Source organism: Phaenicophaeus curvirostris, chromosome W, assembly GCF_032191515.1.
Source record: "Phaenicophaeus curvirostris isolate KB17595 chromosome W, BPBGC_Pcur_1.0, whole genome shotgun sequence".
Lineage (NCBI taxonomy): Eukaryota > Metazoa > Chordata > Aves > Cuculiformes > Cuculidae > Phaenicophaeus > Phaenicophaeus curvirostris.
In genome coordinates this window covers 552,754-578,764 of record NC_091430.1, presented here as the reverse complement: position 1 = coordinate 578,764, position 26,011 = coordinate 552,754, and the positions used below count along the sequence as shown (strand labels likewise).

At 41.3% G+C, this 26,011-nt stretch overlaps 1 protein-coding gene across 1 annotated transcript in view; it reads left to right on the top strand.

The window, feature by feature from the left end:
* The window catches only part of LOC138732944 (guanine nucleotide-binding protein G(q) subunit alpha-like), a 99,212-nt gene that overhangs the window by 50,484 nt on the left and 22,717 nt on the right, over positions 1–26,011 (top strand). The window contains exons 3-5 of the mRNA XM_069879749.1: positions 12,492–12,646; positions 18,311–18,439; positions 19,427–19,556. Coding sequence (XP_069735850.1) covers positions 12,492–12,646; positions 18,311–18,439; positions 19,427–19,556 — 414 coding nt within the window. The remainder of the gene's footprint in view (positions 1–12,491; positions 12,647–18,310; positions 18,440–19,426; positions 19,557–26,011) is intronic.

The following is a 26,011-nucleotide window of genomic DNA, read 5'->3' as shown; positions in this document are numbered from 1 at the left end:
CTGGGGTTGTTTAGCCTGGAGAAGAGGAGGCTGAGGGGAGACCTTATCACTGTCTACAACTGCCTGAAAGGGAGTTGTAGAGAGGTGGATGTTGGTCTCTTTTCCCAAGCGACAGGGGATAGGAAGAGAGGGAATGGCCTCAGCTTGCACCAGGGAAGGCTTAGAGCGGATATTAGGAAAAATGTCTTCACTAAAAGGGTTGTCAAGCATTGGAACAGGCTGCCCAGGGAAGGGGTTGAGTCACCATGCCTAGAGGTAGTTAAAAGACAGGTAGATGTGGCGTGCAAGGACATGGTTTAGTGATGGACTTGGCAGTGTTAGGTTAATGGTTTTACCCAGTGATCTTAAGGGTCTTTTCCAATCTAAATGATTCTTTTTTCTTCACTAATGAGTCTTATAAATATGCACAGAGCCCACTTATCAGAGCTGAAACAGTATTTGTGACCTTCACAATACTGCAGTACCTGTGATAGTGCAGTGCAGGATATCGAGACAGCATCTGCAGAGCAGCATCCACAGAAGTGTGCATAGGCAGAACCTTCTGTTCTTATCCAGAAATTTTTGTTTTTCATGTGCAGGATTTTGTCACACCACACACCCCCCACTCCCATTCCCCCCATACTGGAGCTTTGCACTGACTCTCAGGAACAGACACTTGAAAACATTTTTGTCTTCTTGCTGCTTAAATTTAATAGAGGGTAACCTACAAAGAGCAAAAGACTTTCTGACCTATTTTTCTGAAAAAAAAACCCAAAACAACTTATTTGCCAGACCCAAAATTAATTATGATAATTTTCTTATTGAGGGGGAATTTAAAGCCCACTGAAGAATATAGAAATCTTAGTATTAACATCAGTTGATGCTGTGTCAGGTCAGTAGTGTTTTGTTGGCTTTTTCAATATAATTCTCTGTTGTTCCTCAAGATGAATTAATGCTGTCTTCTGTTTTAACCTGCAGGCTATTTTGCTAACTGTCTAGTTCAATCTTAATGTGCGTTAAAACCGTAATTCCAGTTCAAAATGCTTGTGTGTGTGGTAGCTCCATGCTAATTTATTAAGTAGTTTTCGCTCTCTGATAGTACTTACGAACAGAATAGATAGGTCCTATTAATACTCTTATTTCTGGATAGTAAAATTTAACAAACAGCAAACTTTTCCTTAATTAACTTGATTAATTTTTTTCCCAGATTTCCCGGGAAACCACTCTGGGCTTTTGTGAAAGAATTATTACAGGGATAGATTCAGAACATTTGTGGCTAAGTAGAACCTTTTGACCCAAGGAGATCTGATAGAATATGTCATTATTTTGCTAATGACTTTGTCCCAAGGTCCTCAGCTCCTTGTTGCGTTCTGGAGAATCTCCAGAGTATATTGCACAGAATGATTAAGCAATTTAGTATAGACGTCTTGCTATACTAAGAATGAGAATACATCATTTTTCTCAATAGACATGTCACTTTTCTACTCTTTTTGTTCAGTTACCAAAAGCTTCTTCCATATTTAATTTAATCTAAATTCATTCCAAAAATCTCAGTTTTGCTTTCCTTCACATATATTGAAAACACACTGAAAACAGGAGTTTACAAGAAACATAATACAAACAAACAAACTTCCAAAAACTGTTTTAATGACTAATGGTCCTTCTTATAGGGACCATGTCCAGTTTTGGCTAAAATCTTGAGAGGATACTTCATTTATGCTTTGGCAGATAAATAAACCTTCCCCAAATAATTGTTAAATAATAGCCTTTCCCTGTTAATACTGATTAGTTAGTAAACAGAATTAATCACTTAAAAACACGTTAAGTCAGAGTATGGATCAGTTTTACACACACCAGGCAACACAGAAGAAGCTTTCTAACTGTTCTATAAACAAGACTGATTTTTGTTGCAAACAGGAGATGTGTTTTTTATGGGGTTTTCTTCCTCCTTCCTAAGGATAAAAGTTTATGCCATGTTTCAGTAGAGCAGTAGTTGCCTGAAGCCATAGAATCATAGGATCATAGAATCACCAGGTTGGAAGAGACCCACCGGATCATGGAGTCCAACCATTCCCACCAATCTCTAAACCATGCCCCTCAGTACCTCATCCACCCGCACCTTAAATACCGCCAGGGAAGGTGAGTTAACCACCTCCCTGGGCAGACCGTTCCATTGCCTAATGACCCTTTCAGTGAAGTATTTTTTCCTTATGTCGAGCCTGAACCTCCCCTGGCGGAGCTTGAGGCCATTCCCTCTTGTCCTGTCCCCTGTCACTTGGGAGAAGAGGCCAGCTCCCTCCTCTCCACAACCTCCCTTCAGGTAGTTGTAGAGAGCAATGAGGTCTCCCCTCAGCCTCCTCTTCTCCAGGCTAAACAACCCCAGCTCTCTCAGTCGCTCCTCGTAAGACTTGTTCTCCAGCCCCCTCACCAGCTTTGTCGCTCTTCTCTGGACACGCTTCATGAAAGACAAGTCAGTTGTGCTTTGCTGTCCTTTTTTAAAGGAACTCTGCTTGGTAACTGATTTGGCAGAGCCAAAATAAGGTTTGTTTCTAACAATGATTGTGTCTAATTTATAAAGATGTTACCACTTTCTTATGTCAAACATGACACAATAATCTCCCTCAAGGCACATTTACAATAGTTATTCATCACTATGCTATTATATGTCTGTGGTTTCTCTAAATTGGAGAGATATGGATTTGATGGGTGGACTGTTAGATGGATAAGGAATTGCTTGGATCGTCGCATTCAGAAAGTAGTGGTCAATGGCTTGAAGTCGCGATGGAGATCCGTGACAAGTGGTGTCCCTCAGGGGTCCGTACTGGGACCAGTGCTGTTTAATACCTTCATCAATGATATTGACAGCGAGATCGAGTGCACCCTCAGCAAATTTGCAGATGACACCAAGCTGAGTGGTGCAGCTGTCACACCAAAAGGACAGGATGTCATCCAGAGGGACCTGGACAAGCTGGAGAAATGGGCCTGTGAGAACCTCATGAGGTTCAACAAGGCCAAGTGCGAGGTCCTATACCTGGGTCAGGGCAATCCCCAATTTCAATACAGGATGGGGGATGATGTGATGAAGAGCAGCCCTGCAGAGAAAGACTTGGGGGTGCTGGTGGATGAGAAGCTTGACATGAACTGGCAATGTGTGCTCGCAGCCCAGAAGGCCAACCGTATCCTGAGCAAGAGAAATGTGGCCAGAAGGTCGATGAAGGGGATTCTGCCCCTATACTCCACTCTGGTGGGACCTCACCTGGAGTATTGTTTCTAGTTCTGTAATCCCTAAAATAAGAAGGATATGGAGCTGTTTGAACAGGTCCAGAGGAGGGCTACAAAGATGATCAGAAAGCTGGAGCACCTGCCATATGAGGACAGGCTGAGAGAGTCTGGGTTGTTCAGTCTGAAGAAGAGAAGGCTCCAGGGAGACCTGCCTTCCAGTACCTGAAGGGGCATACAAGAAAGCCGGGGAGGGACTTTTTACAAGGGTATGGAGTGATAAGAAGATGGTAAATGGCTTTACACTGGAAGAGGGAAGATTTAGACTGGACATAAGGAGGAAATTCTTCACGGTGAGGGTGGGGAGGACCTGGTCCAGGTTGCCCAGGGAAGTTGTGGCTGCCCCATCCATGGAGGTGTTCAAGGCCAGGTTGGATGGGGTCTTGGGCAGCCTGATCCAGTGGGAGGTGTCCCTGCCCATGGCAGGGGGGTTGGAGCTTGATATTTAAGGTCCCTTCCAACCCAAACCATCCTATGATTCTATTAAATTACTGCTTTCTTTGCTTTGTATTGGTCAGCAGAGGGCACTCTCTTTCTTTGAAAATACAAGAAAATATGGCTTAAAAGTACAGAGAATAAATGATTGTCTTTGCAGTGCTTTTATTTGACTTATCTCAGTTTTAAATTTCATCAACATAATTTATAAGTACAAGATTATTTTTAATGCAATGTTTACATTTCTAAATTGAGACAGAGATATGAAGGCATGATTATTTTAAAGTACCTCATCTTCCTGCCTTTTAAAAACCTTCAGGGACTCAACCACCACCCTGGGCAGCTTCTGCCAGTGCTTGATAGCCCTTTCGGTGAAGAACTTTTTCCTAATTTCAAATCTGAATCTCCCCTGGCACAGATTGAGACCATTCCCTCTTGTCCTTTCCCCTGTCACTTGGGAGAAGAGACGAACACCCACCTCACTACAACCTCCTTTCAGGAAGTTGTAGGCAGTGCTAAAGTCTCCCCTCAGCCTCCTCTTCTCCAGGCTAAACAACCCCAGTTCCCTCAGCTGCTCCGCATAACACTTGTTCAGCCCTTTCATCAGCTCCGTTGCCCTTCTTTGGACACGCTCCAGCCCCTCAATGTCTTTCTTGTAGTGAGGGAAATGAACACAGGATTTGAGGTGCAGCCTCACCAATGCAGAGTATAGGGGAAGAATCACTTCCCTGGTCCTACTGACCATGCTGTTTCTGATACAAGCCAAGACACCATTGCCATTCTTGGCCACCTGGGCCACTGCTGGCTCATGTTCAGTTGTTTGTTGACCAACACCCCCAAGTCCTTCTCCACCAGGCAGCTTTCCAGCCACTCTTCACCAAGCCTGGACCTGCACGGGGTTGTTGTGACCCAAGTGCAGGACTTGACGCTTGGCCTGTTGAATCTCATCCCATTGGTCTCAGCTCATCGATTCAGCCTGTCCAGATCCCTCTGCGGAGCCTCCCTACCATCCAGCAGATCGACACTTTCTCCCAGCTTAGTGTCGTCCGCAAACTTGCTAAAGGTGCACTCGATGCCTTCATCCAGGTCATTGATAAAGATATTGAACAGGGCTGGACCCAGCACTGAGCCCTGGGGAACCCCACTTGTCACTGGCCTCCAGCTGGATTTCACACCATTTCCCACCACTCTCTGGGCCCTCCAGCCAACCAGTTTTCCACCCAGGAGAGTGTGCACCTGTCCAGGCCAGAGGCTGACAGTTTCTCAAGCAGAATGCTGGGAGAAACTGTGTCAAAGGCTTTACTGAAGTCCAGGAAGATACATCCACAGCCTTTCCCTCATCCAGCAGCCAAGTCACTTTGTCATAGAAGGCGATCAGGTTAGTCTGGCAAGACCTGCCTTTTGTGAACCCATGTTGACTGGGCCTGATCACCCGGTTCTCTTGCATGTGCTTCATGATAGCACTCAAGATCACCTGCTCCATGACTTTCCCTGGCACTGAGGTCAGACTGACAGGCCTGTAGTTTCCTGGGTCCTCCCTGCGACCCTTCTTGTAGATGGGCACAACATCAGCCAGCCTCCAGTCCAGTGGGACTTCCCCAGTCAGCCAGGGCTGCTGGAAGATGATGGAAAGGGGTTTGGCCAGCACATCCGCCAGCTCCTTCAATAACCTAGGGTGAATTCCGTCCGGCCCCATAGACTTGTGACTGTCTAGTCGGGCTAGCAAGGCTCTGACCACCTCCTCTTGGATCATGGGAGCCTCATTTTGCTCCTCTAGCTCCTGGGTTTGTACACAGACGGAACGACCCTCCTTACAACTAAAGACTGAGGCAAAGAAGGCATTAAGTACCTCAGCCTTTTCCTCATCCCCTGTCACTGTTGTTCCTTCTGTGTCCAATAGGGACTGTATGGTCTCCCTAGTCCTCCTTTTATTATTTATATATTTGTAGAAAGATTTTTTGTTATCTTTCACAGACTTGGCCAATCTGATTTCTAGTTGAGCCTTAGCCCTTCTGATTTTTCCCCTACACAATCTCACTTCCCTGCTGTAGTCCACCCAAGAGGCCTCTCCCTTCTTCCAGAGCCCATAAACATTTCTCCTCTTCTTGATATCACTCAAGATCTCTCTATTCAACCAAGCCGGCTTTCTCCCCTGCCGGCTTTTTTTCCAGAACATGGGTATGGCTTTCTCCTGAGCTGCTAGGATTTCCTTTTTGAAGAGCTCCCAGCCCTCCTGGGCTCCCTTGCCCTTGAGTACTGTCTCCCATGAGACTTCGCCAACCAGCCTTCTGAAGAGATCAAAGTCTGCCCTCTGGAAATTTAATGCTAAATGGACTATATTGAATCCATAATCAAAGAAGTGGAAACTATTCCTTTGTTCACAATTAAAACACCATTGCATGTACGTTTTTCTTAAGGCATGAGCTGAACAGTAATAGAATAGCATGTTTAAATATGCAGATTGTCTTGAGCAATTGCAGGGCATAGCCTTCTAACTTGACATAAATAGTGAATTAAGTGTTTTCTTGCGTTTCAATGGAACTTCATGTGTGCTTTCATGTGTCCACGTGTCCTCTTCTCCTGTCAGTGGGTACAACTGAGAATATTCCCTCTCATCAGGTGTTTATGCACACAGGTTAGAGTCCTCCTGAGCCTTCCCTTCTCCAGGCTGAAAAATAACATTTCTTTTAGCCTCTTCCCATATGCAAGATGCTCCAGTCCCTTAATCAGCTTTGTGACCCTGTGCTGGACTCACTCCAGTAAGTCCATATCTTTCTAGTACTGGAGAGCCCAGAAATGAGCATAGTATTATTCAATGCAGCCTTACCAATACTGAGTAGAGAGGAAGGATCCCCCTCCACCTGCTGGCAGTGCTCTTCCTAACGCAGCCCAGGAGGCTGTTGGCCTTCCTTGTTGCAATGGTGCATTGCTGGCTTGTGTCAACAGGACTCCAGGACCTTCTCTGCAGAGCTGTTTTCCAGACAGTTGGCCCCTAGCATATATCAGTGCATGGGGTTATTCATCTCTAGATGGAGGACTTGGCATTTCCCCTCATTGAACTTCATGTGATTCCTGTCTGTCCATTTCTTCAGCTTGTCAATGTCCTTCTGAATAGCAGCACAGCTCTCTGGTTTATCTGATGGAATATGTAGAATTGTAGTGTTTTGTTTAGAGGGAATGATGAGAATATATAATTCTGTATCAGAATTACCCTTTCCCATCCTGGAGCTATAGTGTTTGTTCTGGATTTGAGCTAAAGCAGAATCAATTTTCTATCTTTTCAGCTTAACTTTGTCTGAGTAACTTCATTTTCTGAAAGTTAACTGCATGTGTTTCAGACAGTGTCTGTCTCTGGAAGTGATAACGCTTAATATTTATAGTTATCACCAAAGTAATGGGGCACTGGTGCGCTGAAAGGCCATTGCTTATACTTATTCCTATAGGAACCAAGGCCATCCTCGAGCTGGTGGATGTCATAAGTCAAAAAGGTGAAAAAGGGTCAAATCTGCAGGGAGGGGCAGACGGGAGAGGTGACCCCAAACTGACCAACAGAGGATTCCATTCTATGTACATTGTACTCAGTATAAAGCTGAGGGATCATGAAGGTCAAGCCCTTTTCTTCGACAGTCAGCGTCCAGCGAGGACCTCATCTGTCCTTATGACCCCTGATCCCATATCTGTGTGTTCCTGAATCCAGTTCCTGAGCCCAGCTCCTTCCTGCCACTGAATCCAGTGCAGGACCTTTCCCCATGTCTGCCCTGCTGCATCAGTGGTGATGTAGTTGGAGGGGATGGACAGACATGCAATTTTGTATATTTGTCTCACTGTCTCTTTGTCTCATTTCTCTTTCCCCTTTCCCTGTGGAGGGGTGGTGGTGGGGGGGGTGAAACTGGTTCCACAACTGCTTGGGTTTAGCTGCCAATCAGGCCAGGTGGGGCTAAACCTTGACAGTTTCTTGGCATCAAACTCTTTACATAGTGCACTTAAATAGCACACTATAGCAAAATGCTCTTTCTTTGAGCAGTGAAGAACAGAAAAAAGTCTTGAAAAACAAAGAAAAGGAAATAAAAACAAATACTAACAGAAAGATGAAAGGGCAGCTCATGGGTTTGATGGGGGAGCTTCTTGGGTCTTACAACAAAAAGAGGTGGCTTTTTTTCTTTCAAAATCCTTAAAAGACAACTTATACATTAGGAAACTGAACCAAATTATCTTAGCTATAGAAATATATGCTTCAACTTCAAAGAACAGAGTATTCTCTAACTGTCAGAGAAAAACTTAGTTCTTTCCACAAGCAGCAAGTAAGCTATAGCATACATTGTATTCTATTCTATTATTATATAATACAAAATCTAAATGTCAACATTTGCTTTGTAGAGTTATCAATTCAGGAAGATTTTTTTCATTGAATGTGGAGTAATTGATTATCTTTTCAGAACTTTTTTTGTAAATTGCTCTGCTTAGACTTAACGTGACCAACAGAATTACGATGAACATCCAAAATCTAGCTTTCTTTTGAGAGAAAGTGATAGCAGAGACTTTAATGGATGAAGTTATCTAGAATCACAGAAAGACCGATTCATTTAACTTCACCTGCCTGTTTGTCATTTTAGTAGAGATTATATTGCTTATGGATACTTCAGTTCTCTTTTTCTCCGGTTTTTGGGGGTTTTTTTCAAATCTGTTTTTTTTTTCTATAGAGACTGATTGCCAACAGCATTTGTTGAAGAAGTTGTTTCAGTTAATGGAATTATTCCTATGGATATGGATTTTTTGGAGGGAAAGGATGAATAGAGACAAAAGTGATTGTTCAAGCCTTTACAATTAGATTGTAATTTAATTACAATTTATCAAAATAGCATTTTGATAAATAGCATTTTGATATTTATCAAAATAGCATTAAATAAATTTAATTACATTTTATCAAAATAGCAGTAATGAACATTTTGATAAATTCATGTTTCTTTTATTTGTTAGGCAACAGCTCAATTGATAGTCAGACAACCTAAAGTTTATATATGGAAAATATGAAACCAGGACAGTAAGTGACAAAACAGTCACACCTTATTTTGCCCTGTAGTGTAGCATAGTGTTTATTGTCTTTGTGTCTGACACAACTTAAAATTAAATAAGAAAACAGGAAAATTCAGGGCACTGATTTTGGTTGATGAGAAGCTTGACATGAGCTGTCAATGTGTGCTCACAGCCCAGGTAGCCAACCGTATCCTGGGCTGCATCCAAAGAAGCGTGGAGAGCAGGGTGAGAGAGGGGATTCTGCCCCTCTATTCCTCTCTTCTGAGACATCATCTGGAGTACTGTGTCCAGTTCGGGAATCCTCAGCATAAGAAGTATATGGAACTGCTGGAATGGGTCTAGAGGAGGCTACAAGGATTATCAGAGGGCTGGAGCACCTCCCATACGAGGACAGGCTGAGAGAGTTGAGGTTGTTCAAGCTGGAGAAGAGAAGGCACTGGGGAAACATTATAGCAACCTTCCAGTACCTGAAGGGGCTGCAAGAAAGCTGGGGAGGGACTTTTTACAAAGGCATGGAGTGACAGGACTAGGGGCAATGGATATGAACTGGAGAGAGGCGGATTTAGACTAGATATAAGGAGGATTTTCATCACCATGAGAGTGGTGAGGCACTGGAAGAGATTGCCTATGGAATTTGTGGCTGCCCCATCCCTGGAGGTGTTCAAGGCCAGGTTGGATGGGGCCTTGGGTAACCTGAACTAGTGGGATGTCCCTGCCCATGGCAGGGGGTTTGGAACTAGATGATCGTTAAGGTCCCTTCCAACCCAAACTATTCTATGATTCTATGATTTCAGTGTAGAAATACATTTCTGATTTATTCAGCTACTCTGCAAGCTTTCTTTGAGCCCTACTAAAAATAAAAAAAAAGAAATATCATACGTGTAGACATGACTTGTTTTCTTCCATTATTCCAGTGTTTTCTTATATAAAGTATTACAGTTTAAAGACAGTTTTGAACTGAGTCACGTTTAAAACTTAAGTTACAAGATATTTTATTTCAATCCTTCTTTACTGTTTTACTTTAGTGCCCATGAGCCATGGGTTTGGACCCATTAGTCTGACTATTTTATAGACAATGAGTAACAACAAAAATATTCTTTATTGCAAACTCAAATTTTTAGATTCTGTTATTTGCCTGTGAAATTCTTTTTCAAAGAGCACATGATATTTTTCCTATTCAAAATTTAGAATATAAAATAGCGGAGGTTGACAAATTCTTATTTAGGCAGTTTTGATACCTATTGACCTTTTTCAATAACTGGAGGATGATTAGCATTGTACCAAGGATACCATTGGCCTTCTTGGCCACGAGGGCACATTGCTGGCTCATCATCAACTTGTTGTCCACTGGGACTCCCAGGTCCTTCTCCGCAGAGCTGCTTCCCACCTGTACTGGTGCATGGAGCTGTTCCTCCCGAGGTGCAGGACTCTACGCTTGCCTTTGTTGAACTTCATTAGGTTCCTCTTCACCCAACTCTCCAGCCTGTCCAGGTCTTGCTGAATGGCACCACAGCCTTTGGCCGCTCTTTCCAGTTTTGTGTTATCATCAGACTTGCTGAGGGTGCGCGCTGTCTCCTCAGCCAGGTCATTGTTGAATATATCCAACAAGACTAGGCCCAGTACCGACCCCTGGGGAACACCGCTGGCCACAGGCTTCCAACTAGACTCTAACACCACCGGTCACAACCCTCTGAGCTCTGCCCTCCAGCCAGTTCTCAATTCACCTCACTGTCTACTCATCTAACCCACACTTCCTAAGCTTACCTATGAGGATGTTGTGGGAAACAATGTCAAAAGCCTTGCTGAAGTCAAAGTAGACACCATCCACTGTAAGAGTCGGTCAAAGGATCGATTTCTGTCTCAACGTTTTCTCATTTTTAGCCTCAGAACTTGACTGTATGAATCACAAATGCAGGCCTTAGAAAAACAGCCAGAGCTGGTACGGAACGAATGCGTTGTGTCAAAACAGTGTCAAAAACCTTGCTGAAGTCAAGGTAGACACCATCTACTGCTCTCCCTTCATCTACCCAGCCAGTCATGACACTATAGAAGGCTATCAGATTGGTCAAGTGTGGTGTCCCCTTGGTGAACCCGTGTTGACCACTCACGATAACCTTCTTTTCCTCCAGGTGCTTAGAGATGACATCCAGGATGAGCAGTTCCATCACCTTTCCAGGGATGGAGATGAGGCTGACTGGCCTGTAGTTTCCTGGGTCCTGTCCTTTTTAAAGACTGGAGTGACAATCAGATCCTGTATTTAGATCTCTGTCTCTTTGACTAGAAATTAGAAGTCAGTAAAAGATACCGAATGACAAACACTCAGAGAAAGAAAAATTGTAATCTATAGGTAAGTATAGTACCTCTAGGGAATAAGAACAAAGACTTGAAATCTGTGTGAAGATTTATTACTTTTTTTCTTTTTTTAATGAAAAGAAGCATTGGTTTGAAGAGCTGCATCTCAGTAGGGTACAAGTTGTCATGAGTCTGTCCAACTAAATCACAGGGAATCAGAAACAGTGTTCACTGGGGAAATAATGTTTATTTTTCAAAGATTGAATTAAATATCTGATGGATGCACGTAATGAACATATGTTGGAGTTCGTTTCAGAAGTTTTGCCACACAGTGCAAAGTCATATTAGTTGTAGGGCAGGACATACAGAACTGGTAAATGAAACCATTTAAAATCTTGGACTGTTTTGTACTACTTTTATGTCTAAATTGAATACATAACAGAGTTTGAGAAAAAAATATAAAATCTTTTGGAAAAAAAAAATCTTGTTTCACAACAGAATTGCCTTGTGCCTGGTGGAATACCATTTTTTTGTTACTTTTTTTGTGAGACAGTAGAGATCTTTCATGATTTGTCTTGTTTTGGGATTGATGGACATGATGTTCCATAAAAAAATATACTTTGTTATAGCTTGGAGACTTGCGTTCATATAATAGAGAGCATATGTTCTCCTTATCTTGAAGATAAACATTTTCCACATTGAACTTGGAGTTCTTGATTTCCATGTGAGTAAACAATAGTTGCAGGTATAAAATTTTGTTAAGTAATTAGTAGTAGCATTCTTCTGGACTGTCTAAAAGGAGGGGGTGATGGGTTGTACATGTGTAAACAGGATAAATTACATTTAAAAAAAAACAAACCCAGTCTTTTCTGTATGCATTTACCTAATTTTAAATGCAAAGAGATTTTTATCCTTGCTGAAATGTGTCCTATCTGAAATGCAGACTAGATTGGAGAATGGAATCCCTTGGGTTTTTTGATTGACTAAGTTTTCATCTGCCCTTTTTCTCTCTTAGTGTATGTACATATAAATGAATCTATTTAAAAGACAAATTTCCTCCCTCCTCCCCATCCTTTCTGTTCCCATCAAACACTTCAAAGTTGGTTAACTGGTTATCATTTAAAAAGCAGGTACAAAAATTGTACCTGAAAAATGAACTTTCTTAAAAGTTGACAATTAAATATAAATTTTTATGTGAACATTTTATCCATTTCAGCTAAATAATACTGGATTAGGATAAGCTTATTCTGAAATAAGGGCCTGTATAAACATGTATTGATTAACTTTCTCTCATAACATCCCTATTACTATTTTTCTTAGTTTGAACACATCATCATCATTCATTCATAACCTCACATTGGTGACATGGCCAGTCTGAAAAATTATTCCTGTTAATCATATTCACTTTATATGAACTATTTGTAAACATAGAAAACTAAGTAAATTTTATTGTTTTCTTTGTTTCAAATTAGGCTCATGCACAGTTAGTTCGAGAAGTTGATGTAGAGAAGGTGTCAACTTTTGAGATCCGCTATGTAGATGCAATAAGAAGTTTATGGAATGACCCTGGAATCCAGGAATGTTACGATAGGCGACGAGAATATCAGTTATCGGATTCAACTAAATAGTAAGTATATAGTGGTTACAAACAACTGTGTCTTATTTTCTTATTTTCTGTTCTTTCTAACAAAAGGTAATTCTTACTTTTTATCTTTTTATACTATATTTTTGTGTATGTACATGTACAGGGATTTGTGTGTGTGTGTGTGTGTGTGTGTACAAGTATCCGTGTGTGCATGCATATTCAGCACAAACATACACTTAATAGCTTGAATGTAAAGGAAGGTAGTGTATCTAGTTTAGTATTATATGTGTCTGTTTGTTTCCCAAAACATAAACCTATGATAATTTGAAATCTTACATTAAGTTTATTACTAGGGTAGTACAATCAAGGGTAGACTTCTATGCAAGTCATAAAAATTATAATATCCTAGAACACCTGTTTTCCCTTTTCTTTCCCCTTTTCCTTCTATTTTTTCCTTTCTCTTTTGCGTACCTGTTGATGAGATAAATAGTACCAAGCAAGTATTCTTGTATTTTGTTCAACTGCCTTTCTTTTGTACAAACAAGACCTAATCTTGAAAGAATAAGTTTGCCAAGAAGGCAAATACATAACTGAAAACAGATTTCAGTTCGTAAAGGGTGGGAAAAAAAAACCTTTTTAAGCTAAAACCTATTTGTTATAGATCAACAGCAATAAAAATGCATATGTGAATAAAATTGGTCTTGAACAACTATCTGTAAAAGTTATTCGTCTGATGAGAGAACCAAATTTTCATACTCATGATTTATAATAATATACACAGGCACACCATCATTTAATAAACATCTTTATATCATTCATTGCTTTTCTTCCACTTTTAAAAATGTACTTGAAGGTTCTAAAGCTATAGTTTTGCATAATTTGTGCTGCAGAATAGCAGATCTTGATTTTATATATTAACAGTTTACATGACAGTTTGTCCCTCTGCTCCGCTCTGGTGAGACCTCATCTGAGGCATTGTGTCCAGTTCTGGAATCCTAAACATAAGAAGGATATGGAACTGTTTGAACAGGTCCAGAGGAGGCTACAAAGATGAACCGAGGGCTGGAGCACCACCCATACGAGGACAGGCTGAGAGAGTTGGGATTGTTCAGTACCTTCCAGTACTTGAAGGGGCGTACATGAAAGCTGGGGGATGAGGGGGAATGGCTTTACATTGGAAGAGGGAAGATTTAAACTAGACATAAGGAGGAAATTCTTCACTGTGAGGGTGGGGAGGCCCTGGCCCAGGTTGCCCAGGGAAGTTGTGGCTGTCCCATCCCTGGAGGTGTTCAAGGCCGGGTTGGATGGGGCTTGGAGCAGCCTGATCTAGTGGGAGGTGTTACTGCCCATGGCAGGGGGGTGGAACTGGATGATCTTTAAGGTCCCTTCCAACCCAAACCATTCTTTAATTCTATTGTTCTATGACTTTATGTGTATGGTTTATAATAGATAAAACAGGTCTCTCCTACGTGAAACAGACTGAAGTTTGAGATAAAGTAGTAGTGGCAGAAGTGTGCTTACCCTATCATGCAATAGATATACTAAATATAAAAGAAAGGCCTGAAGAAAGAGATGGACTTTGCTCTGTAGTGGTGCTTCCTATAGAAAAGCTAAAGATTAAGCAAATGAACAAGGGAAATTCAGAAATGGGAGTGAGATTATATTGACCAATATGCAGCATGCATTTCCTTCTGAATTATTCTTTCTTTTGGTGTGGTACTGAATATGCTTTTAATATCGGTACAATTTGTTAACCCCATTTCCCATTTAGGAGTCTTGGAAAATTTGCAGAAGTGATTTTGGGTTTGATGACTTCAGTTTTTTTAGGCTTCTGCTAATTTTGGGGTTTAGATATGTAGGGGTTCTAAATTGGGATAGGCTGTTAAGTAGGATTTGGATCAGATCACTTCCCACTAATCCTAGATTTACTATATTTATTTTAGACTAAGATTAGTTAATTTTGGAAACTGTTAAACAAGCCTCAACTTTTTGCCAATGGTAAAGATGCTCAGAGACGCAAACCTCCACAGAGATTCTGAAAATGTGACCAATACTTCTTTACATTTAGCTTTGTTCACAGCTTGTGTTACTACACTGGAAATTGATTCCACTTACTGCACTGTTTGTTATCAAAAAGGAAGCATGGCTCAGATAGTCTGACAACTCTGACATAGGAAAAAAATTCTGCTACAAGTACTTTAACATTTTGCTTATGTGGAGTTGGGAGACAATAAATTTATATGTGTTTTTCAGAAGGGCATAAAAAATCCCTTCCCTTTCAGAGCTTATTGTTTTCTAACAAATGGTCAAAATTACTGCTTGCTTTAGGGTTGACAAGATGCAAATGCTTACTGTTATTATCATATCTGGAAAAAGTCAGCCATGCTGTGTCTATCTTTACATGTTGAAAACACTGGATCCCCTTGTGCATATAATGTTGCAGGTAGACTTTGCCATTGTAGCTGTGGTTATAGAATCACAGAATCATTTGTTTAGGTTGGAAAAGACCTTTAAGATTATTGAGTCTAACTGTAAACCTAACACCGCCAAGTCCACCACTAAACCGTGTTCCTAAGTGCCAAATCTAGACATGCTTTAAATACTTCTAGGAATAGAGACTCAATTGCTTCCCTGGGCAGCATATATTTCCTAATATCCAATCTAAACCTCCCCTAGCGCAACTTGAGGCCATTCCCTCTCATCCTATCCATTGTCACTTGGGAGAAGGGATGAATACCCATCTCCCTACAACTTCCTTTCAGGCAGTTGCAGAGAGTGATGAGGTTTCCCCTCAGCCTCTTTTTCTCCAGACTAAACAGCCCCAGTTCCCTCAGCTGCTCCTCATAAGCCCTGTGCCTTCACCAGCTTCATTGCTCTTCTTTGTATGCAAGAGAGAAGGCCTTCATGCTGTGCAAGCACTGTTCAGCTATATCTAAAACACCGGTGTGTTGTCAACACTGTTTTGGTCACCAGTCTAAAACACAGCACTATGACAGCTGCTATGAAGAAAGTTAACTCCATGCCAGTGAGGCCCAGTATAGTTAAAAAGCTCATTTTATTTTAAAACAATTCTTTGAATATTTTTATAGGCTTATGACAGGAATATAAAAATAATAAAAGATTGAAAAGAGAGGTTGTGCATCAAAGAACTTTTAATCTATTATCATTAACACAGTGATATATTTATACATTAAATTTTGAGCTTGTGAGAAAGAGAAGTGGTAGGGGCTCACTATTGTCATTATTCAAACAAATTGCATTCTAAATGTCTTTTGTTGCACTATATTTTCTAGTTGTAATTTGTTAGTAACAGATTTTTTTGGAAGGATTTATGCATACTATATTAATTTTTTGTGAGGTACTCTTACTGATTTTGACACTGTTTCCATGATTCTGGGTTTGAATGCACAGTTTAAGAGACTTTGTAGAGTGCCCTACATCCTTCGATCTGTTAAGTGAAGATATCTAGGGGAGGAAATTGGACTGTGAAGTTGTGTAAGGATTCTGTATAGCCTCTAGAAGGTGCTACTAGTGAAATGAGTAAGAAGTTTTCTGTTTAGTACATGTGTAAGAGCAGAACTTGAGCAGAACTGAATGAGTATGGGGAAAATATGTAATTTTAAAGGATAAATTAGTTCTTTTGGAACTTCATGATATCAGTATTTTGTGCTAGGACAGAAAAATCCCCATGTGTTCTTTAAACAGTTTTCAGTAACACAAATGAGACATGACTAATAATGTCTCTTTAAATTATTGTATTTCTAAAAATCAGTCACGTGCACTACTGCATATCTTAGTAGTATGCCCACTATGCTCATGGTGCAGATGTACAGTAACCAGGTTCACATACTGGAGACTACAGCTGAGTCTTTCCAAAGGAATGCAACAAGCAGTTGTATGAACAGGTCACCTACAAATTTATTCTCCTAAAGCTCTCCTGCTTTCATGAATACCTCTATAGCATGTAATGATCCACAGTGCTTCTTTGTACCCTTCTTTTTTTTCTGAAATAAAGTCACAAAACAAAACCAATGTTTTTGGTGGAGTAGGAGGGAAAAAGAGACCAATTACTGTTTCAGCATCTCTTTAGATTTCCTGTTGTGGTGCTTATGGATTTGTCATGGATTCCACCCCCCCTGTACATCGATGATTAGCCATTCTGCTTTTTCTGGAAAACAACCAAGGGCAGGTGAAATGCTCAGATTTTCAAGCCCTTTTTCCTATTGGCAGAAAGTAGTTCAGGGTTCTGATAAAATATTTTCAGAGTAGTAACTTCTGAATATGTACATTTTTCTCAGATATATGGTTCAGTACATCTTTCTGAATATGTATAATATTCTCACATTCAACATTTACTATCAGTTTAATCTTTCATGTATAAATTCATAGCAAGAAAAATTTGATATTTTTGGCTCTCTCCCAGAGTTAACAATTGAATTCTGTATTTTTGCTGTAATGTAGAACACAAATCACTTTGTTTCTGTCATTGTTCATAACAACTTACTTTCACTATTGCATAACAAATCATTCAGCGTACCTAGAAGTAGTCTAATTATTCCTTATGTAGATTTATTAAAAAAAGAACACCTTGAATAATAACTATGAAGAAATGAATACATTCAGAACTTAGTGATATTTAATGATTTGATAAATTGCAAGGAGTACATTGCTACTCTCCCTTGGAATGAATCAAGGCAGCCTTAGGTTATTTTACCAGAAGCTAACTGACCAACCAAGGTCGTCCTTGTTTTTGGAAGTAATCAAGAAGCAACACAGAAACTTAACTTCCTACAGCAGTCTTTTTCCCAGACATGAACCCTGGGGAGAGTCCAAGCTGCCTGGTACACTGAATCCAAGGAATGTGCAACTCCTGGACCCAAACAGTTTATCACACATTGGTATATTATCCCTCTTTTTTTGAAGCATCTCTTATGAAAGTTAATTAAAACCTCCAGTGCACAGCTGCTTTATACTTGAAAAACACCATTAAGGAATAGCAGAAGAGTTGTGTGTTGTAGTTAACAGGCCTTTACAAGCAATTTTATTGTACTTTCAGATTATTTGCTAACTGAGTGGGATGCATTTAATGTACTGCAGGCTTATTAACTTGATCAGAAGTTTCAGTCTGGATGCAGGAATTTCAGGCGGAGAGTTTTTTAATTTGTCACTGTGGGTTTTATTTTTCTTTTATCTCAAAAGAGTGCCATTTATCCTTCTACCATTTTGAAACTGATAATTAATAATTCACTATCACTTGGAGCATTCATGATTATCTATACTTTGTAGACATTGCAGAGTACTTATCATGAAATACGCTATAGTTTCAGATAAAATTATAGGCATATATTTCTTATATTTCTTACACATTTCATCATATTATGTCTTTAAATTAACCAGAATTGAGTAACTGAAAATTTTGAATTGTTAGTGATTCAACTTGTGAAAGACAAGCAAATTTATATGAAAACCATGATAATTATGCTGTCCTTTTATAGAATTTACTTGGATCTCTGAAAATTACTAGGAAGGGAGAATGGAGCACTCCTGTATGTTTCCTTCCCTCTTTTATGTCAATACTGCTTTTTTTTCTCTTGCACTTCTTCCTATCCCTCATCCCATTTCTTTACCCAAGTCTTCCTTTCTCTTTTCCTCAGTGGGATTATAGTATCACTGTCTTGCATTCCTGTTGTTTCTCCCCATCTATAGTTATCTTAACGACTTGGACCGCATAGCAGATTCGGCATATCTGCCGACTCAGCAAGATGTGCTTAGAGTTCGAGTCCCAACAACAGGGATCATTGAATATCCATTCGACTTACAAAGCGTCATTTTCAGGTAGAAAAAAAAATTAACACCCATGTGCTTTGTTTCTTTTGTTTCCTTTTACATTAGTAATACCATGTACAGGACATTGATTAAAAGAACAAATCATTCAATGTTTTTAAAATATGAGCTTGTTCATTTTATTTTCATGCTTTTGTCCTTATAAAATTAGCAGTTGTTGTTAAAGATGTCAACAGGATGAGAGACAAACAGAACTGTCTTTTTCTGAAAGTAGTTATTATTGATAGAAAAGCTGGAAGTAATTTTTCAAGAAAATTAGTATATCGTTTTTATTATGAATAATGAATTATGAAATGTAAAGGTACCAATTCTGTACTTGATTTTTAGAGAGAAGTGACATGTTGCAACTTTAATAGTACTCCTACAAATAATTGTCCCCCACAGTTCATTTTGAGTGCAAATACAATTGCTTAAAGAATAACTATGCAATTAAAATTTCAAGTTAGACACTTGAGTGTCTAGTTACATTGAGACCCATAATGAACTGGGGCTACACTTTGCCAGCAAATTTGAATTTTTCTTTTGACTATTAACAACTTCAGTAAATACAGATTGTATTCTCTTTAAATTCTTAAAATTAGACAGCCTTGACAACTTTGGAATTTTGACTCTGGATATTTCTTGGGAGAAAGACAGGTCACCAACTTCATTCTGTAGAGATGTGTTTTTGCTGAATATACAGGGCATGCATTCTAGAATTATGGCTCAGAATCATGAGAGTTTTGAATATCACAAATTTGAGGGCTTTGATACCCATAATAATTACAGTTCAGAAAGAACATAAGACTAAAAAGCAAATGTGATAACCTCTTTACTTACAACACATTCCATTAGTTTGCAACACAAATGTTAAAATTTTAGAGAAACAAACCGAATTGTGTTTTCAAGTAATTTTGTGAATTCAGTGTTCCAAATGTGACTATATGTTTACCTGCTAAGCTATTTGTGGAGTTGATGTGGTCATTGTTAATTTTGCAGAATGGTGGATGTAGGAGGCCAACGATCAGAAAGAAGAAAATGGATACATTGCTTTGAAAATGTCACATCTATAATGTTCCTAGTAGCTCTTAGTGAATACGATCAAGTGCTTGTGGAGTCAGACAATGAGGTAAGCAAGCATCAGTTTTTAAGAAAAAATAATTTCACTAAAATTAATTTTAAATTTTAAATATTATTTAAAATTTGATTAAAGCACAAGTTTGTTGAGAGCTTCAGAAGAAATGAGTGATTTTACATAATTATTTGGATATTAAATTTGTTTGACCTGCAAAGTATAATAATAGATTGAATACTTCATGCTAAACAGCAAACCTCAAAATTTTTAGTTCTTTTAAGACATTTTCAAAGCAGATTGGTTTGCCCAGTCCTGGCTATTTTCCAAATGTGTACCAACAGCTGTATGCAACTACATGCAATGAAATGAGAAGTTCTACAGGGATTAAGAGGCTAATCCTCAAATATGACACAAACTCATCTCCTTTATGAAGGGTCAGTGAAACCTATCTATTTTGTGTTAAAAGTGGAATAGTTGCCGTAGAGAAATATTCTTACTGTAGCTATTTGCATAGTTAATGTTGTATAGCAGAGCCATAAAAAGCAACAGTGGGAATTATAATAAAACAAAATTCATAGGTTCTTTGCTAAAACAGACCCTAAAATAGTAAGCTTCATTCCATTGACTTCAAGTACAGTATTTTTATTGGCTTATATTTTTCTACCTGTATTGCTATTTCAAAGAATAACAGAAGAAAGAAACTCATGATGGGTAATGTATGAACTAAGCAGGCAAAGTGCAGTGGTAAACAATGTTTTCTATACTGTTTTACAAAGTAGGGGGGAATTTAATATTTGGCTTTTTTCTTTCATGAAGACTATTTCCATTGTTCATAAAACATTTTTAACATTCATTACAAAAGTTGGATGAAAAAAAGAAAGCATTTTAATGTTCTTCATGACTGTTTATATATGTTGATTTCATTGTTAAGAGAAGGGTTGATGGGGGTAGCCAGAAATAGATGTATAATGCATATCAAATCCTGGCTACATTGCTCGTGCCATCATGAGGGCTTTGGCTTTTACGACAATGGGTCATTCTTTGATGCCTATAACCTGTTAAGGAGGGATGGAATCCACCTGTCTAGAAGAGACAAGGGAATCTGCGGCAGCAGGCTGGCCAACTTTGTGAGGTGGGCTTTAAACTAAAGGACTCAGGGGGTGGGGGTCCACAATGGCAATGCTCATGCCAATACATCCAACCAGCCAGGCCAACCAGAGCAGCAACAAATGTTCCTTAGCTACCTCCCATGACAAGACCCAGAAGTCCAACCATCTCAAGGGTGTGTATGGCTATGGTGGATCCTCTTGCACCTCTACAGGGAAACCTGCACGCACAATTGCCTCTCTGAATGCCTGTACACAAACGAACACAGCATGGGGAATAAACAGGAAGAACTAGAGATATGCATGCAGTTGCAGGGCCATGATCTCATTGTAATTACAGAGACACAGTGGGATAGCTCACGTGACTGGATTGCTGTCATGGATGGCTACGTGCTTTTTAGAAAAGACAGGCCAGCAAGGCGAGCTGGTGGAGTTGCTCTTTATTTGAGGGAGCACCTGGAATGTATCGAGCTCTGCCTAGGGGCGGATGAAGAACAAGTCGAGAGCTAATGGGTAAGAATTAAGGGGCAAGCTAATGTGGGTGACACTGCTGTGGCTGTCTACTACAGGCCACCTGATCAGGAAGAGGAAGTTGACGAGGCCTTCTACAGACAGCTGGAAGTAGCTTCACAATTGCAGGCCCTGGTTCTCTTGGGGGACTTCAATCACCCAGATATTTGCTGGAAAGACAACATAGCTAGCCACATATAGTCCAAGAGATTCCTGCAGAGCATTGATGATAACTTCTTGACACAAGTGGAGGAAGAGCCAATGAGGAGAGGTGTGCTGCTGGACCTTGTAGTAACAAACAAAGAAGGTCTGGTTGGGGATGTGAAGGCTGGGGGCAGCCTTGGCTGTAGTGACCATGAGATGGTGGAGTTCAAGATCCTGCATGGAAGAAGTAGGGCAATAAGCAGGATTAAAACTTTGGACCTGAGGAGCACTAACTTCAGCCTCTTCAAAGACCTACTTGGAGGAATCCCATAGGATAGGGCTCTAGAAGGTAGGGGGGTCCAAGAGAGCTGGGCAATATTCAAACATTATTTCCTCCAGGCTCAAGATCGATGCGTCCCTAGGAGTAAGAAATCGAGCAAAGGAGGCAGGAGGCCTGTGTGGAGGAGCAAGATGCTTCTGGAAAAACTCAACTGGAAGAAGGAAGTTTACAGAATGTGGAAAAAGGGACTGGCCACTCGGGAGGAATATAGGAACTCTGTCAGAGTGTGCAGGGATGCAATGAGGAAGGCTAAGGCCCACTTGGAATTAAATCTGGCAAGGGACTTCAAGGACAACGGGAATGGTTTCTTCAAGTATATCAGGAGAAAAAAGGAAGACTATGGAAAATGTGGGCCCTCTGCTGAATGAAGTGGGCGCCCTGGTGACAGAGGATGCAGAGAAGGCAGAGTTGCCGAATGCCTTCTTTGCTTCAGTCTTTACTGCTAAGGCCGGACCTCAGGAATCCCAGACCCTGGAGGAAAGAGAGAAAGTCTGGAGAAAGGAAGACTGTCCCTTGGTCGAGGAGGATCAAATCCATGGACCCTGATAGGATTCACCCATAAGTGCTGAGGGAACCGGCAGATGTTATCGCTAAGCCGCTCTCCATCATCTTTGAAAGGCCATGGAGAACAGGAGAGGTGTCTGAGGACTGGAGAAAAGCCAATGTCACTCCAGTGTTCAAAAAGGACAGGACCCAGGAAACTACAGGCCAGTCAGCCTCATCTCCATCCCTGGAAAGGTGATGGAACTGCTCATCCTGGATGTCATCTCTAAGCACCTGGAGGAAAAGAAGGTTATCGTGAGTGGTCAACACGGGTTCACCAAGGGGACACCACACTTGACCAATCTGATAGCCTTCTATAGTGTCATGACTGGCTGGGTAGATGAAGGGAGAGCAGTAGATGGTGTCTACCTTGACTTCAGCAAGGTTTTTGACACTGTTTTGACACAACGCATTCGTTCCGTACCAGCTCTGGCTGTTTTTCTAAGGCCTGCATTTGTGATTCATACAGTCAAGTTCTGAGGCTAAAAATGAGAAAACGTTGAGACAGAAATCGATCCTTTGACCGACTCTTACAGTGGATGGTGTCTACTTTGACTTCAGCAAGGCTTTTGACATTGTTTCCCACAACATCCTCATAGGTAAGCTTAGGAAGTGTGGGTTAGATGAGTAGACAGTGAGGTGAATTGAGAACTGGCTGGAGGGCAGAGCTCAGAGGGTTGTGACCGGTGGTGTTAGAATCTAGTTGGAAGCCTGTGGCCAGCGGTGTTCCCCAGGGGTCGGTACTGGGCCTAGTCTTGTTGGATATATTCAACAATGACCTGGCTGAGGGGACAGCGCGCACCCTCAGCAAGTCTGATGATAACACAAAACTGGAAAGAGCGGCCAAAGGCTGTGGTGCCATTCAGCAAGACCTGGACAGGCTGGAGAGTTGGGTGAAGAGGAACCTAATGAAGTTCAACAAAGGCAAGCGTAGAGTCCTGCACCTCGGGAGGAACAGCTCCATGCACCAGTACAGGTGGGAAGCAGCTCTGCGGAGAAGGACCTGGGAGTCCCAGTGGACAACAAGTTGATGATGAGCCAGCAATGTGCCCTCGTGGCCAAGAGGGCCAATGGTATCCTGAGGTGCATTAAGAAGAGTGTGTCTAGGGTCAAGGGACAGGGTGTCAGGAGACAAGGTGTTGCTTCCACCACTTGATTCTCTCAAATCATCACTTGACATGGAGTTATGGGCTAGGGTGTTATTTTGACAGGTTGTTAGTTTTATAACAAGCTAGAGGAGGTTGCTGTTCCAACTCCTGCAGAGTATAAGTTATATAGTCAGAGCTCAAAAGCTGGTGCATCATGAGATGGGTACTGTAGAATCACCTCTATCAGGGATAAGTTGCAGAGGGATCCAGGATGTGATTACTATGGTGTCTTCCCAATTGCTACAAGAGAGGCTGCGAAACAGTTTACGACCAGCATCCATCTAGTGGCCTCAACCCAGGTCAGGGAGTGGCTTGACCATGACTGGGTAAATGCTTTACAACACAATATACTACCCCATCTACTAATACAAAACAAAACAAAACATAAACAATGTCAATAAACAAGTTAAGTACAAAAGTTACAGCCAAAATCTTTTGACAATTAGCCTGAGATCTGGGAACCAAGAAGTAAGCCATGATCACAATTTACCAATTACCCAATCGATACTTTTAATTGCCACCTGATGCAATGGCTTTAGTTGTTCCTGGATGTTCTTTAGGTTGATCTCAATGTGTAGGTCTTGGTTGACATAGACACAGCAGGTAGTATTTGCTAATGCGCAAATGCCACCTTGTGTGGCCAGCAAGTAGTCTTGGATGGCATTGGTCGTTACATTTTCTGTATTTTCCATGGTAGCAGAGTGTGTTGGGCTAACCTTGGCTCAACATCAGATGCCCACCAAGCCACTCTATCACTCCCCCTCAGCTGATCAGAGAGAGAATTATATACAACGAAAGGATCATGGGTCAAGATAAGGACAGGGAGATCACTCAACAATTGCCTTCATGGGCAAAACAGACTCAACTCAGGGAAATTAATTTATTACCAATCAAATCAGAGTAAGATAATGAGAAATGCAAACAAATCTTAAAACACCTTACCTCCACCCCTCCCTTCTTCCCGGGCTCAAGTTCACTCCTGACTTCTCTACCTCCTCCCAGGCAGCACAGGACAGGTAATGGGGGTTGCAGTCAATTCATCACATGTTGTCTCTGCCGCTCCTTCCTCCTCACTCTCTTCCCCTGCTCTGGTGTGGGATCCCTCCCACAGGATACAGTCCTCCACGAACTGCTCCACTGTGGGTCCTTTCAATGAGGTGCAGTCCTTTAGGAACAGACTGCTCCAGCGTGAGTCCCCCACAGTGTCACAAATACTGCCAGAAACCCTCCTCCAGTGTGGTCTCCCCTCCATGGGATCACAGGTATTGCCAGGAGCCTGCTCCGGCATGAGCGTCCCATGAGATCACAGTCTCCTTTGGGCACATCTCCATCATGGACCTTCATGGGCTGCAGGGGGACAGCCTGCTTCACCATGGTCCTCACCAGGGCTGCAGGGCAATCTCTGCTCTGATGCCTGGAGAAACTCCTCCCCCTCATTCTTCACTGACCTTGGTGACTGCACAGTTGTTTCTCTCGCATATTCTTACTCCTCTCTCTTCTGGCTTCTCTTGTGCAGCATTTCTTTTTTCCCCTTCTTAAATACGTTATCACAGAGATGTTACCAACATCGCTGATTGGCTCAGCTTTGGCCAGCAACAGGCCCAGGTTGGATCTGACTGGGATTGGCTCTATCAGACATGGGGGAGAACTTCTAGCATCTTCTCACAGAAGCCATCCCTGTACCCCTCCCCTCCTCCCTCCAACTTTGCCATGCAAACCCAATACACAGACAGACTGTCATTGTTTTCTCCAGCTCAGAGACCCCCTAGTCGAGAAAGGAGGATCTGGGCAAACTGGTGAAAACTAGAGCCTTGTTCTACCAAAGGTAGATGTCACAGGATGTTTTTGTGGACATGGGTCACGTCAAGGTTTTCTTCAATGTGCATCCCAGGCACTATTAGTTCAGGCATGCAGGTCCCCTCTCACTCCATGGGAGGTTTTTCATGGCATGATTGCTGCACAGCCAATATAGGCCAGAGGAGGGTCACTGCAGCGAGTGGTGTCTTTCAGGCAACTGTCAATATTGTCATGGTAGGTTTACATGGTGTAGGGTGGACCCCACCACATGGTTTGTAGTTGATCACGGGACAAATCATAGCCCATAAACTTCTGGAGGATGTAGAATTCTGATTTGTTCTTTACCAAGGTGGCAGTGGGCAGTCGGTGGTTGAGAGTTTATCCTGAACAGAATAATATCTTCTTATGTTAAACAGGTGAGATTCTGACTGGTGGCTGAGGGAGGCACTCCCATCAGATCACCAGGTTCAAGATGGACCTTCTTGCTTTCTAAGCTTCCCCTCAGAGAGGAGCCTAAGTGTGGTTGAATCCATCTCTGGTCCCAGACCAGGTAGATGGTTTATGACTGAAGGGTTATGTGTGTGCATTTATAGATGGTTTTGCCACCAGTCAGAATCCAGTTACCTGTGAGAGTCTCCTTAGAGACTGGTACACACAGGGTTAATACTTGCAGCTCACAGACCAAACAGCTTGCAGCAATGCCTGTCAGAGAGAAAATTTCGAAATGCTGAGGTGATAAGTAATTTAATTAGAGCGACAGATAAGAACAAAGTTAGGATTGCCATTGAAGCGCATAATTAGTTACAACCAGTTAACAAGGAGTATATATATATAAAATTAGTAATAATAAAAACTCGAGTTAGTAGTTATTTTCTGGGGAAACATCCAACAGAGTAAGAGGTGCGCAACTCTTACCAAGAA